Source organism: Notothenia rossii (genome assembly GCF_949606895.1).
Source record: "Notothenia rossii genome assembly, chromosome: 2".
Classification (NCBI taxonomy): domain Eukaryota; kingdom Metazoa; phylum Chordata; class Actinopteri; order Perciformes; family Nototheniidae; genus Notothenia; species Notothenia rossii.
The window spans coordinates 29112500-29128330 of NC_136904.1; the positions used below are offsets into that span (position 1 = coordinate 29112500).

General features: G+C 38.8%; 1 protein-coding gene across 3 annotated transcripts in view; it reads right to left on the reverse strand.

Moving 5' to 3' along the window:
- Positions 1-15831, reverse strand: part of luzp2 (leucine zipper protein 2) — a 276029-nt gene that overhangs the window by 9224 nt on the left and 250974 nt on the right. For all 3 annotated transcript variants that reach the window (XM_079665447.1, XM_079665448.1, XM_079665449.1), the window contains 3 exons: positions 10818-10880; positions 6960-7034; positions 5719-5880 (listed from right to left, as the gene is read on the reverse strand). In XM_079665447.1, the coding sequence (XP_079521573.1) occupies positions 5719-5880; positions 6960-7034; positions 10818-10880 (300 nt within the window). The remainder of the gene's footprint in view (positions 1-5718; positions 5881-6959; positions 7035-10817; positions 10881-15831) is intronic.

Consider the following 15831-nt stretch of genomic DNA (forward strand, 5'->3'; position numbering starts at 1 on the left):
TTTGATTTCATAACATAATCCATCATTAAAATAATGATGATTGATCCTTTGGCAGGCTTCTTTGCAGAGACCATGTTGTGGTTTGTCAAAGTGAACTTTTAGCCTGGCTTGAGATCAAATTCGTAGCCTGTTTTGAATCACACTGTTAAACCCCAGCAGAATCATGTTGTCATTTATAACTTGTATGTATAAGAAAATATTTAAAACCGCATTCTTTTAACATACAGTACATACAGTATCTACCTTCTAAATGTTGACAGCAGCAGAGTGACTCAGCAGGTTGTTGAGTTGTTATCCTATACAGTAGTCAAAGCTCTTTCTTTGAGAACCATGCCAACAGGCACCATTGAGTGTGGCAGTGCAATGTGTGATAGAGATGTATCAAAACTTAGTATCCACAGATAGCAAGTGCCAAAAAAGTTAGTGGATAATCTTTGCCTTCAGGCTCCCTGGCAGTGTAGTGTGGAGAAGACTGATGTCAATATCTTGATTTTGTGAAAAATGTTTTCTACTTAGAGGCCCAAGTACAGCAAGGGCCCTCAGTTTGACCCTTCTGCATAAGGAATATTGACATTATTTAGTGTTGACCCAAGTTCTCACCCACAGTAGTAAACTTCTTACTACTACAGAAACAAGCCAATCCAAAAGTAAGATATTTGTATTTGGTACAATCTATCCATGCTAAATATACTGCTGACCCATAGGCCAGTGACTTACGCAGGCGTTGAGACTACAATTCAGCAGGAAAGGGCATCCCTGTCATGTATTCTGTAATATGCCAACATTTACAAGCAGTGCAGAAAATGTACGGTGTGGATATTATTTATTTAGCCTGCTCCCAGACACAGTCAATTTTGAATAATTCAGCAGTACTATTCATACAAATAAATATATGAAATCATGCTTAGATTAGATCGTTTTTTTGCTTCAGTATACAGCAATTTAGTTAGTTAGCAACAAAAAGTAGAATATGAACTACATTTTTTACAGCAAATAAAATCAAAATCCTCTCCGTCTCCTTGAGCCGGTGTTCTGCACCAGGCTGCTACATAGTACCTTACCTAACTGGGTCAAAAGTGGTCTCTTGTGAGATGAACAATGGTTTCAGGCAATTGTAACCTGTCACTGTCATATCCCATTCTTACTTTGTCAACTGAAATAACATATGACTTTACTTGTGAAAGTGTCCACTTTGGAGTGAACACTTGATGCATTATATCCTGACTTTTGACAGCATACTGTACGTCAGATCGAGGAAGCATTCGACAGTACAGCAATGGAAGAGGGAGGGCATTTAACAAGCTGTTCTGTCTGCAAAAGTGTTTCTACAGTAAAAACTTAAAAAGGAGCTTAAAATGTGAACATTAATAATCATGGAATGTCTGTTTAAATGTAGACTACTTTTGTAAAGTAAAAATAAAATAGTTTAATGAAAAAGAGCTTAATTCGAAAGAATGACTTGGACTTCTTAGTAGGCATTTTGACATGCATGATGCAAATGGAATTGTACCATTCAAATTCAGCCCATAACTATCTTCTACATCAGCCCTCTACTATCTCCTCCCTTCGTGGAAGAGATGAATATCCCGTTGATTTATAAAGACTAGAAAACAATCATAAAAGTAAATATTAAGTGCTGAGGGCAAATAAATTCCTGATCTCTCCTCCAGCTTAGTAATGTGAGCATCTAAGACATCATCTCCCATTACTTTGATGAAAATTGCATGCTATCGGACCACAAGGCTTGGCCCTCTCCCCGAGACTCTTAAATATGAAGTAACTTCTACTCCAATCTTGCTGATCTCTGCATCCTCAGACTAATGAATCTTTCACCAGCGAGAGAAGAGCTTTGTGTGTGTGTGTGTGTGTGTGTGTCTGTGTGTGTGTGTGTGTGTGTGTGTGTTTCTGTGTGTGTGTGTGTGTGTGTGTGTGTGTGTGTGTGTGTTTCTGTGTGTGTGTGTGTGTGTGTGTGTGTGTGTGTGTGTGTGTGTGTGTGTGTGTGTGTGTGTGTGTGTGTGTGTGTGTGTGTGTGTGTGTGTGTGTGTGTGTGTGTGTGTGTGTGTGTGTGTGTGTGTGTGTGTGTGTGTGTGTGGGACAAGGCCTGGGAGAGTCTTATCTGTGGCTTCTACCAGAGCTTAAGCTCCATTATGTAAACGCTAACTACGAGCGTGAAGCTCAAAGTGGTGTCAGTGAGTGCTTGAACAAACATCCCTGCACTTATCCACTTTGGATTTCAAAAACACAAAGCGGAATTCAACTCAAAGTGTTCTCATGAAACTAAAATGTATGTTTTATCATCCAGTTACTGAATAAATACTTTCTCCATATGTTAAATGCCTTAGGGGAATTGATTTTTCGCGTTTTTTATTGTCGGTAGAGCGATAATACCCTGCTGTGCGCATAATTATTGCCTTTTGATCATCAACAATATTAGCATATGATTAGCCATGCATTTTCAGAAAAGTATAGCATGTCTTACTAAATGCATTCATTTACAATCTACTTATACTAATATGTCTTGTCCAAACCTACACAAAATAAACTAGGAAACAAGGATAGAATAATACAACTACTGAGTGTTTGATACTGTTAATGAGCATCATAAGACCACGTGGTCATCAGAGACCCATGTTCCTGACATTTGCCTCTCTGTCAGTGAATTGTTTCCTAACTTCTTAGCTGCAGCTGATTTGGCTCGTTTATGCACAGTAAGTGCTATTGTCTGCTGTTTTTAACCACTTCATTTGAGATACATCTGGCAGTGATTAAAATTTGCTATGACCCACCTCTACTTGCAGGCAAAGTGGACAGATGGATCTTTGCAGCGGAGGTGTGCTCAGATTTATCAGACAGCCCGTCAAAGTGTACAGCAGCTACAGGAGTTAATGGAGCTAGCAACAGCTCACAAGTGAAGTGCTGCTATTGGTATGCTAATAAAGTAGGAAGCATACACTTCATTAGCATAAAAAAATCAACCCACACCTACCTTGAGTTTCCTTTACTTCTTATTTCATGAGATGCCTATTGTGTCCATGTGCTTGCATTTATTTAGCTCCCACTAATGAAAGGAAGATGACAGGGAATACACTTTTGGTATATTGGGATTATGTGTTTTATTTTTGGCAACTCCTACCAGATTTCCAATGTGGACAGAAAGTGTCAATTACAGAATATTGCGCTGTATGAAGGCACAGCAGAGGGACAGCGGTAACAGTGGTGCTACTGCTGCACGATAAGAAATGAAGAAAACTAAATAAAAATCTTCTAAGGCATGTCAAATCTCTTAGGCACCCTTGAAAAAGACGCAGGGTAAATTGTCAGTGCCTTGCTGAGAGAAAAGCCTCTTAAAGACAGAATTGCTCACCAGGATCATGGCAGATAAGGCACTGTGGTGCTGCGGCTGACTTGATGATTTCTAAGTGGCTGCAGTGACTGCTTTTCAGGAACCAACTCAATCTCTGATTAAGGATGACATGAATGCTTGGTACTGTAGACGGACAAATAACCACAGGTTCTATGAGGGACATTATGAAGAAACAAAAATGATGTGTATAACAGCTCCATTTCGATTTATAGATCTGTAGAATAAAACATGTATGTTTATAACACTGTTACATGTTTTTGAAATGTTGACATGAAGTGTTTGTAGAATAAAAACATGTGGACTGGGAAAGATCTTGACACTTGAAAGGAGTCCTAACGTGTCAGTGTTTCACTAGCAACACAAAAGATTATATCTTCATTGAAATGGATGAAATCCTGAGGCTGTTGTTTAATCTACTGTGACCTTGACTGTGAGGATATCCCAACAAAGCCTGTTTCATAGTGACTTAATCGTATCTTAACGAACAAACTTTAAATCTAAAATATGAAACTCTACAACCCTGTTTCCTCAAAATTACGTAATGTGGGAGAAAATAAGTTTGTAACTAAACGTAATTGAGAATGCAGTTTAGTTCTGTGGGAACGTAATTTTGAGGAGACAGGGTTGAACTCTAACAACACGTACAAATAATTAGGCTCGTAAGCTACAGCACCATATTAATAAAATACTAATATTTAAATGACTGCTTGATTTAGACATGTTATTATTCTGAACTCCAGAACTGTGTTTGCCTAACCTGTATATTTGGTAGTAATTTCCCGGGCTATTTCTCTCTGGAGAGTGATACACAGGTCATCAGATTGACAACTAGCCACTTATACACACACAAATGGCTACCACCTAAATGCATGTCTCATACAGTGCATTATGTGCTGTGATGTGTGGTGAGGTGAAAATGTTGGCACTGAGTTATATTCCATGATGTCACAAGGCTGGGACATCATAGAGTTACAGTGTGAAATACATTTTAATTTGAAAGTGTTTACACAAAGAGGAGCAGAAAACAGCAGCCGTCTGCTTTATCTTATCTGAAGAGTCAGAAGGAAATTATAGTCCGCCATGACAGAGGCAAATCCTTAATCCTGCTTGCATTGCATTTTCAATGATTGCACTTATCTTATTTTCCTAAAGCATTGTAACTGCTGTTTTTAAACTGGGGTCACTAACAGTCAAACTGACCAGATATTGTGACACAACTTCAGGCCTTTTCTTTGAAGAGAACCACAGGTGTAATTAATAACATTGAGTGACATACTCCATTTAGCTCTACCTGTTTCAAAGCACTACTGATTCATTCTGGCTATGTTTCTGACACTTCAATGGAATACAGTCAATGTTAATGGTAATCGGTGCACCTGAGTTTGCCTGCTATGACAAGACAAAATGTCGCCTGTGAAAATGGACCATTGGTCGTGTTGCTGGTTATTGAAATGGGCTGAGGAAATGCTTTTTGCCTTCAGCCTGTAATGTTTATTCATAGCCATAGTGAATGAGGCTGCCTTGCAAATGCAATCAACCGTGATTACCACAATGACCTGGATCCACGCTACTAAATGTGTTGCTTAGAATTTTTCTGATTTCATCTACACTAAATGTTCACTTGGATTAAGTTAGAGAACAGCATAGTTCATTCAACAATACTGGAGTTCAACAAGTTTAAAATGTAATGTAAGACTTTTAAACAATCTTAAGTTCAAGATAAATGTTTCCAAAAATAGTAGACTACGTCAGCCGTGTGTTTGTGGTAAATTAGATCTCAAGAAAGATAAAAGATGTAATTATTTAAGTTCAAGCAGTCATAGTCAAATTATAAACATTTGAAGTGATATTTTTCATAAATGTTTTTATAGCTTATTGTTTTTATAGCTTATTGTTTTTATAGCTTATTGTGCAGGTCATATAATTATTTTATGGAAGAAATCCACCAAGGTTAATTTATTTCCTGAAATATATGAGTGAAGTTTTAAGGAGACAGAAAATAGAGAGGTAGTTTTAGAACAAGTGTTAAATATATGTGCTATCAGTGGCTATAAAGCTTTTTTAATTTTTTTAAAGAAAACATGTAAGATATGGCAACCAAAGGAAATAAGAATATAGTTTATCATGACCTATTTAAAGCCTATTACTTCATCATTAACATTTGAATGAATGCAAGATATAAATGCTTCTGTTGACATCCATGAGCAAGCCATCGTCTACGATAGGTATATCTTAGCCCGAGCATACACTTGACGATTAATTAAATCTAAAAAATGGTTGGTGTTCTACAAGAACCAAGACCTTCCTTTGAATAAACATGAAATGAGACGTGAGTGAGTGGAATAGTGAATTACCTTGGCATGTGGCTGCTGAAAGGTGACTCTGGAGCTGTTGATGAGCGATGAGTATCTGAACAGGTGGGAGGGGAGGAATCTGGGGCTGCTGCTGGGCTGGTTGTGCAGGACAGCTGAGAAGCAGATGTGAACTGTGTCCTTCAGCGCCTTCATCTGAGACTCCTGTCCCCAAACAAAATGACACACAAAAGCACATTTCTGAATCCCTCCATGCCTCCTTCCATGCATCCACAAGAGAAATGTACTTAAGCATTAAAGCCATTGGCCATGCTTAAAAGCAGCTTTAGTACAGCTACTGTTGGAGGCATCGTTAGGCAAGGCATGAAGCGCAACTCACTAGAGTTATAAAAGAAGCAATGCTCAAAAGATGATTTCACTTTAAATCAATAATAATAATGGACAGAATGATTGTTTCATCTTTTTTACAAGGGCCTCTGATGTAAGTACAAAATAATTGCCTGTTTTGCTAGGCAACACTTTCCTCCCGATGTATTTTTAACTCATCTAACTTGCCCCCGGAGTCAGTGTGTCAATAACCACATTTATAAACATTATACCTCATAAATGAAAACTGCCACTTTCTTTGAAACCTGCTGAAGCGAATCATCTGGAAAATATATTCTCCTTAATGAGCCACATGTTATTCTCAAACTGCACTCCCTAGAACAGATTAACAGACTAACATTACTTAACATACTTTATTCATTAAATAATTCAAAAGCAATTTTATTATTTATTCGGTGTTTGACATCGCAGGGTTTAAATGGGTCAAATGAGAGGGACAAGATTAGTTTAAAGTTACACAGACTATAGACACCCCTTGCTGTTAAATACCAACCAACTATGTGCAATATGTGCTATGTGTGCAATATATAGATATGCCGTTTGTGTAATATATACCTGGAAGATAAATCCTAAGAACTGTTACATGATGTGTATTTTATGAATTATGTAACTTTTTATTTTATTCTATTTTGTATTATATTATAACCTTTTTTTTACTTTAATACTTTTGTATGCATGCTTCTTCGTAACATTAAGCTGTCTTTGGCTCTTTTTCTGCTGTAACAACGTACATTTCCCTTCTGTGGGACTAATACAGGTATTCTGATTCTGAACCTATGATGGGGCATCATAATGTATCTCCCACACATATACAGGCTTATGTGTTGTGTGGACTGAACCAAAGTCAACAAATGTTGCATGAGCATAAAACAGCAGGAAATCATTATTTCTTTCACCTTATCCAGGGCAGTCTTCTCCAGCTCTTCCTTGGCGATGGTTAACTTCTGCTCCAAGTCCATTAGCTGCTGCCCCTGCAGAAAGACATGGTTTTTGAATCAGCTCGACCCTCTTTGTTCTGTGCACACAAAGCATTTCCTCCAGCCCCAGTGAGTCTCCGCAGCACTATCAATAACACAGATCTATAGCACACAGGATTGAGACTCCTCCTTATTACATTGCCGATCATTCCCTTTGTCCTGACTTTTTTTTAAATCTGCATAATGACACTTCACACATACACACATTTATACACATCGATTGGGTACTGAACCCCATTTACATTATACGCTTTTAAGAACTCAATGATTCCCTTGGGTCTTTACACAAGAGAGCATTGGGATCTCATAAACCTCCATAATCATAGTTGCGTTATATTGATACTTGTGAGTACTGAACTGCTTTATGAATAATACCTCCGATCTATTTCCTGAGAGCAGAAAGGTACGGAATCCAGAGGGATTACAAAATTAATTCAAAGCCACAATTAAAATAAAGATCACATCAGTTCTTTAGAAAGAAAGGTTTAATCCAGACAGTTATAGGAGCAGCCCCCCTGGAACCACCAAAGCCCTTTAATGAGCAGATCATTGCTGGAGTTTAATCCCTGAGCTGAATAACACACATATATATTCTCTGCTCTGCAGTAAGTGAGCCAGTATACGCCATATGAGGATCAACAGAGTACCTTCTGATGAGTCTTTCATTATTGATAAACCCATCAACAAGAAGACAATAAACTCTTTTTGGATCATTTGCATGCCGTCTGCGTACAACTTGCCTTGGTGATTGACTTTGAGCCACAAACTTTTTTTATTGGGTGTCTTTTACTGGCCTCTCAAAATGAAAAAATGCATGGGCCTACATCCTGAAACGCCCAAGGTCAGCTTGTCAGCTTACCCAACACACAGCATCCACAATATTTGGGAAGAAAAAGTGTTTGGAGATTTTTGGAGATGGGCAAAGAGGCTGATTGATGGTTTCTGGGGGGTTTTATCGTCATGTTTGGTACCTCAACTAATTTTGTGACACAGTGGGGGATCTTAGCATGCTTTCCACAGGATCATCAAATTTTCTTTCATCTCGGTTTCTACTAGCCAAGCGTACATTTGAATGATGAACATGTCTGTCACTTCTACCAGTCAACAGGGGCAGCTGAAATGATGTTTACGTGTTCTCTGATGGATGAGTCATGCAGTGACAGTCAAGGACAGGGCAACTTTCACCACAATGACTTTTTCACAGAAGCCCAGGAATCAAATCTTTGAGAGAAGATGTTTTTTCCAATTTACAGTTTGGAACCATTTTAGAAATTCATTTGTACTACAGGTGTCGGGCTGCGCTCCGCAGGGAATCTAAAGGTAATATATTTGGACGAACAGTTCTTTAATCTTCAACACAAAAGATTGCAAATCATTTCTTTGTGGCAAATGAAAAGCATTCACTGATATACGTTTGGATTATTTTCAGCATAATGGGGTACAGTCCAATTCAACAAGAGGTGTGACATATTATTGGAGATTTGCCAGTAAAGAGCTGGATAGGATACTATAATAAGATGTTACAATCAGCTGAAAGAACAAACAGCAATTGAAAACACTTCACTTGGAGCTGCTGTAAACATTGCTGCGTAATGTATATATATGTGTGTAGTAGAGCAATGAATAATGATGAGATCAGGTTGCAAACACATTCATCCAGCTCTTAGCTTGTCTCCAAAGACTGTGTGTTTTGTTGTGTAGCATCACAATAATGCGCAATTACCGTCCATTACACTGAGCATCATCAGCGGAGAGACCTCTGAGGGCTGCGGGGAACATGGCCACTGACCCAGATATGCTGACTTTCAGGGTTAGTACCTCCAGGTCTAAAGCTCTATATTACTGCACTGAGTCCATTACAGAGGTGACGGGTCAGTGGGTCACTAGCCACTGCGAGACGAGGCATGCAACTGCAAACCATAATATTTCTTTTCACTCCTTCGCTTTTCTCGAGGAGAAACAGCTCTGGGCTAAATGTAAAAGTGGTCTGACGGAGTGAAGATGTGAAGGCTTGAATAAGGCTCCTCGGCCAAAAATATTGTCTTGTAGGGATACGCGGGGGAAGGCACTGTCAGTTCCTCTGAAGTTTTATAATGTTTTGGCTGAGCAAGTGAAGGGGAGCCTGCCTGTGTTAATGTTTACAGTTATGTTCTGGGGCTGCATAGTTTGGATTCACTGAGTCGGGACTCTTTTTAAGTTGTCCTTCAAATCTGCGGGCCATTACAAATTATGCACTTTAGAAAACATTCAGAAAACAAAAGGCTGCTTTTCTGTTACTGTGGGTGTAATGTATCATGCCCTCATTTTTTTAAAACTCGCATTATTGCTTTGTTTAAAAACAGTGCAGTAGTTTACAGTTTTATAATTCTTTATCTTTTATGGCCTACCTGTCAGTTTCAAGAAAGACTCAATTATTCCCAAGACAAAAATAATCAGGTTTTGAGGTGTCTTTATTTTGTTATGTGTCCAATATTGCAAGGTTGTTGTGTCTTTGTGCATTGTGACACTGCTTGATATGGTGCGACGCCCGTCATAACCAATCTAACTGCCTGCCGGTCAGGTGCTTTGACTGACACCCCCCATGTGAGGCTGAAGACATTTCAGAATCTTGAGTGACTCTTCTCTGCTTCCTGCTCCCTAGTCTCCCTCTGGGCTTTTGATCACAGCATATGTGGAATACATATGAGTTTTCAAAAATAGCAACTGGGATCAGAGAGGTCAGACGGACATGATGCATTTCCCTCTCACCTTTTCATTAGAAAAAAAGCAGAATGTCATCTCTCCTAAAATGAGTATGATACCATTAGGCTTATCCATCTGCAACTGCAAATCATATAAGACCATCATGTTTAAAGGGCCACATGAATCGTTTGGTGACATTGAGCATAAGGTTATGTTGTGTGAGTGACTGATGCAATTTAGAGAAAACGATTTACGAGCAATGACACTAAGAAAACAAGTAAAAAGCATCCATAATTCTCAAGCTAGAAATAGTACATGGAGCAGGACATTCAGGGACAATATATTCAGGCGTAGAAGCATAACGTTCAGTCTGCAAGGATTGAGTCCTTTTTATCCATTAATGTCTGACACAGCTTTAGGAACGATAAGTCTGCGGGATCAAAATGTACGTTTAAGAAATGACATTGAAGGGCATTGCTGCAGAAATGTCAACTGATATTTTGACAGTGCAAACAAGGCCTGAAAGGTCAGTGCATTTACCAGTAAATGCCAATAAATATTACATATTGCTCTCAGATGGTTGGACATTTAATCTTTGCAAAAACAAAGGGCAGTGGCGTATGTATGGGTACAATACTGAACAGTCTCTTGTTTGCCACTCTTTGCATTACAGAGGAAGTATGTGTGTGGAAGATACAATTCTGATGCCCCATCATATATGGATCCCACCAAATTGGAGCGTTACATGATGTAATCTTTCATTTCCGTCTTGAAGATTCCCTTATAGGTTCTAATGCACAATTCTGTATAAACTTCACCCACTGCTATCAACATCATTTAACCATATACCTCCCATGATTGAAAAGGATGGGTTGGATCAGAGTGGAAATCAGAGGACAGGGCTTATGTTGTGTGTGGACTGAGCGCTGGCCAATTGGCTTTGCACGCTGCTGACAGGGTGGGACTTTGTAATTGCCGACTGACTTAATTGGAGTACCTCCTCTGATGGGATCATCCTTTTCAAGGTGGTCTGAAGTACCTGTTTACCCCTGGTCTGGAGCTACTATAAAGACACCCCCTTCAGTTTGAACTTACCTTAAAAATTAAATCCTTTTTCCCGTACCGCAGTTCTTTCAGTTGAGCCTGGATTTTTTTTGACTGCAAAGAGAAGATAAGGAAATAAGTGTTAGCTTATTCAAATAGCGAAATTGGTTTTAGATCACGAAGCAGGATTCTGCCAGCTGCAGCAGAAGACTCCTTTGTGAATGTTCCCTGGGCAAAGCTCTGGCTCAAAGGAAGCCCCCACTGAGAGGAAGAAAATATCAAATCTCCCCTTCACTGAACTGCATAGTCCACACAATGATGCAGTCATGCACTGGCTTCTTGCTCAATGTCTAAACCTGTATTCTCACTCCCACCACACACATTACCTCTAACATCACCGCTCACATAACAGGCCCAGGTTAGGATGGGCTCTCGCTCTCGCCCACACACACACACACACACACACACACACACACACACACACACACACACACACACACACACACACACACACACACACACACACACACACACACACACACACACACACACACACACACACACACACACACACACACACACACACACACACACACACACACACACACACACACACACACACACACACACACACACACACACACACACACCAGCTTTTATACAGCCACCCCTAAACTGACACAGTGGCCAGCGCTGCCTGACATTCACTCTGCTGCTCACTTCAGTAGGCACATGCAACATAGAGGCTGTCTCCTAGATAGCTTGATACACAGCCATCCTCAAAGCTTCTCATGATGTGAGCATGAACACTGAAGCCTCCACATGGGACTCCGCACCAGTTCAGAGGGTTGCTCCCTGTGACTTCAGAGAGGCTAGTTATACCGCTTTTTTTGTTATGGAGCATAGTCGACTATTGGAATGCAGATCCAATTGCCTGATGTATTGGTCAGTGCATATTTAAGTCATGTGATTCATCGAGACAATCCTACTGACCTCTCTCTGACCTCCACTCTGTGATCTGCTTGGGCTTTCCGGGCTACCGTACTTCCATTTGATTAAAAGATGATGATAAAAAAAATCATATTTAAGATCTATCCATCCATCTTGAACTTGTTAACTGTATATACAGTACCAATGATTATTTATTCAGCTATATCTAACTATTTATATTATACTTGATCTTTACAGTATAATTAGGGGACTTTTTATCCACCTTTTTTTATGTATAATTTGTGCATCAGAACAAAAGTGGAAAGCAGAAAAAAAATCTAAATAGAACAAAAGGTGTCCTGCTTGTTTGAGTTAAAAATGTTGGTGTATCGATAAAAACAAGATGCGAATCAGACTTGTGCAAACTTTGGCTATAACAAAGAACCTCATCATGTTTGAGTTCACAAGGAGACTGTAAAGTTAAAATAAGAAGCTTTAGGGTAAGAAAACATCTAAAATGTCTGCAGCTCTTTTAATGATGTAACTTTGTTTAGCACTTATTTGGCAACTATCAGAGACAGAGACTGGACATTCCCCATCTTTTTTATAATAAACAACACATTTGGATAAAACGTTACTAATATATACTTTTTTTCTTTCTATCTTTTACCCATCAGTTTATATCTCTGTCATTATATCCATACACATCTCTTCCTTTGTGACTGCCTATATCTATAAACCTCTCTTGCTCTCTTCCTATCTATCTCTATAATTCCTCGACACAGGCAGTAAAAATGTGACACAAGGTCTAATCTTTCACCAAAGCGCACAGAACCCGATGCTGAAGGACAAATTCACTTCAAAGGGTTTTGTGTACTTGACAAGCACCCTCACCCTTTTTTTATGAGAGTCTTTATCTTGATATTCCTCTTCCCACTGTGCTTCCATGTCCCAAGACACTCATCTCTGTCATGTGTAACTGGATTCAAAAATTGCATCCAGAGGCTCTTCATAAAAAAAATGGTATGGTTAAATAAACAAAGAGCTAAAGTTAAACACTAACTCACAGGGCGAGCCAGATGTTTAATCTGGAATTGTAAAGACTGTTGGGATACATTATTTTAATTTATCTCAGTAAGTGGGAGAAATTCTCTGTTAATGCAATGACTCATTAACAGGCTACAGAGTCACGCACTATTGAGTGGTAGCTTATGAATGCAGATATCTGAACCTCGAAAAGGTGCTGCGCTTTTCGACTTGTGAAAGCATTGGTCTATGATTTACTCAGAATAAATATGCTCCCTCGGCCCGAGAGATTCACAGCAGCATCTCTGCCATCTTGTTTCTGATGGTTCAAATCCTGCAAGGTCGGGACCTGAATTTCAATAGAACTGGCAAAATGAAAAACACTGACACAGCTTGATGTAGTTGAACAGTTCTGCCTAACTTTTCCTAAAATAATGTATGACTGAGTCATTGTCCTTGTAAAAATGATGACAAAACTCAAACAGTCTGTTCTAAGGACAGACTTGTTAATGTGTGCAAGTACTGTATATCTTTGATACTAATGTTTTGCTTGTATTATTAGTTATTTATTCTTAAAACAAATCAAACTAGAACTAGAGGATGCCAGGTTCTGAAGGGATTTGGTCTAAAACTGAACGGAACTTTTGGGAAATAGGGGTTTTCATTAGCATAATCAACAGTTTCGCATAACACAAAGACATTTGATTTGTTATTAACATAAAATATTCATATGTGCAATTAAAATCATGAATTTATTTTAATGTCATAACCAGTTAATGTAGTCCCTTTTTCTGAAAAGCATTTAATGCCATCCCATAGTTCAAAGACAAGTCAACTGGATGTTCATTAACTCCTTTGGGAGCCTCCTATGGACTGTAACATATGGAAGCAGCGCCTGTGATGTCACCCAAGAGTTTCTGTAAATCTATTGGTTCAAAGTGGTTGACTCTGCTCGTCGCCATCTTGGCAGTGACAGTCCTTCCCAATTCCCAGCTAATCCAATATATATATATATACCCACATTTGGAATGTGTCCAATTAACTAGCCTTCCTGTTTGATATAGATCGTTTTTAAGATATAGATTTGTCTTCTTGTCTTCTTTGCCTTCCATTTTCAGACAGTGCCAATAACTTCAGTAGAAGATTCTGCATCTTACACATATCTCCAAAAGTATGGCAAACAGCCTTAAAGGAATTCTTATTATCCAAGTTCAAATAGCCTACAGCACAGTATATATAACACTGTGTGAACGTGTCTTGAATTGGAATCATAGAAAACAATCTGTGAGAAAAACAAAAACAGTAGTACAATCAAACCAAGACAAACACAAGACGAAACTGTATTATGAGTGTGTATTCATAAGTTGTCAGTATGGTCTCTACACTTATGTTTATCCTTTGTCATTGCCCAGTAGCTGTCAAAGCTTTATGTAAGAAGGGACAACTTACAGTTGGCTTAAACTGCTACTGCAAATATTTGTTTACTTTTGGCAATGAATAGAACCGTTTTCTATGTACAGCCTTTGCCATAAATTGCCATGAGAGAACAGCAGAAGTGCTCGTATCTCACAGAAGCAGATTGACATGACACCTAAAGGTGATGGTGGTAGGTGTGCAAATTGACACCCTCAGCATGCATCTGTGTGCACATTTGTAGCAGGAGCACAGACCAGCTCCATTTCCCCGTTTACACAGATTGTCCTTCTTTTGGAGTGTGTCTGATTGGCTGAGGCATGGAACCTGAGATATACAAGTGTCTGGCTGCCAGCCAAAACGTACTGACTGAAAAATATATTTAATTTCAGTCAGGGTAATCTGATTTATTCAATATGGATGCTGAATGAAGAAGAGCATGGAACTACATTTTTGTTATTTAAAGGATTATGCACATAACTATTGTATGGAAAGGTACACGCATGAATCTTGGAGCACACATCTTCCTACATATGCATTATCACACCTGCCATACACCGAATACCTAATGTTAAGACAATACATTGTCCTTTTGCCTATTATGTTCTCGATTAACGTTGAAATAAAAAGGAATTACAGTGTTTCACATCACAGAAAAACAACAATATACCACTTCATCTGATATGGTAACTTACATTCAAATAAATAGTATGTATGACCTTTAGGACTTGCTTTATAAACATCTTTGTAGTTCAAGAATAAGAGCAGACGGTAGGCATACTGTACAACCCCTTTCTCCCTCACACACATGCTAAGTTTATTAATAAAAATGTGCGAAGAACATTTATTACAAACTGATGCCTCATTATTAAAGACAATGGGATCAGTTAGATTTATCACCTCAAAATACTTAAGATGATAAAGGCATGCTGCTCCATTCAAAAAGCCCTGTATAATTAATTACATGAGGCCATTCACCTTGAAATCAGTCATCACTGGAAATCCTCCCAAATCCAGTTACAGTATTATATGTTATCTTCATAAGGTTCAGGTTACTAGATGTTTTCAATAAATCCTGATGCAAGAGAGATATTTAATTCTGGTGATAACAGAGCTGAAGTGTTACGGCATCCTTCATCCAAATGACTTTGCAGCAACACCATACATTTTAGCAGGAAACAGGTGACACATTCTCGCTCTTGAGGAAAAAGATGCGCAACAGATTAAATGGCATCTCTAATGCCATGTGTCGCTCTCCTCCGCTGAAGGGTCTTAACCTTGACTTTGATTTAGGTTTTCTGAGCCATCTGATTTAACATGCCATTTTACCAATGAAATAGATAAAGAGCAAAATAAATAATCAGATAGCATATATATCTGTAAAGCATGCAATAGTAGTTACAGCATCAGCAAACTGAGCAGCATCTAAAATGGACTGCTGAATTTAGGAGTGTTTGTGATTTGTGAAGTGAACAAACACTCAGCTGAGTCAGGGCAGTGGCTGCCTGCCAGTGGGTTTACTGACTGAACCTCACTAAGCCTTTTATACTTTTTAGTGACCTATCTTTATCCTTATTTGAATCATGACCGGGAGGCGTGTGGTGCAAACACAGGTTCAAAACCCACTGCAGTCAGTACAGTATGTCGTTGTGTCCTTGGGCAAGACACTTCACCCCAAATTGCTCCAGTATTGAGT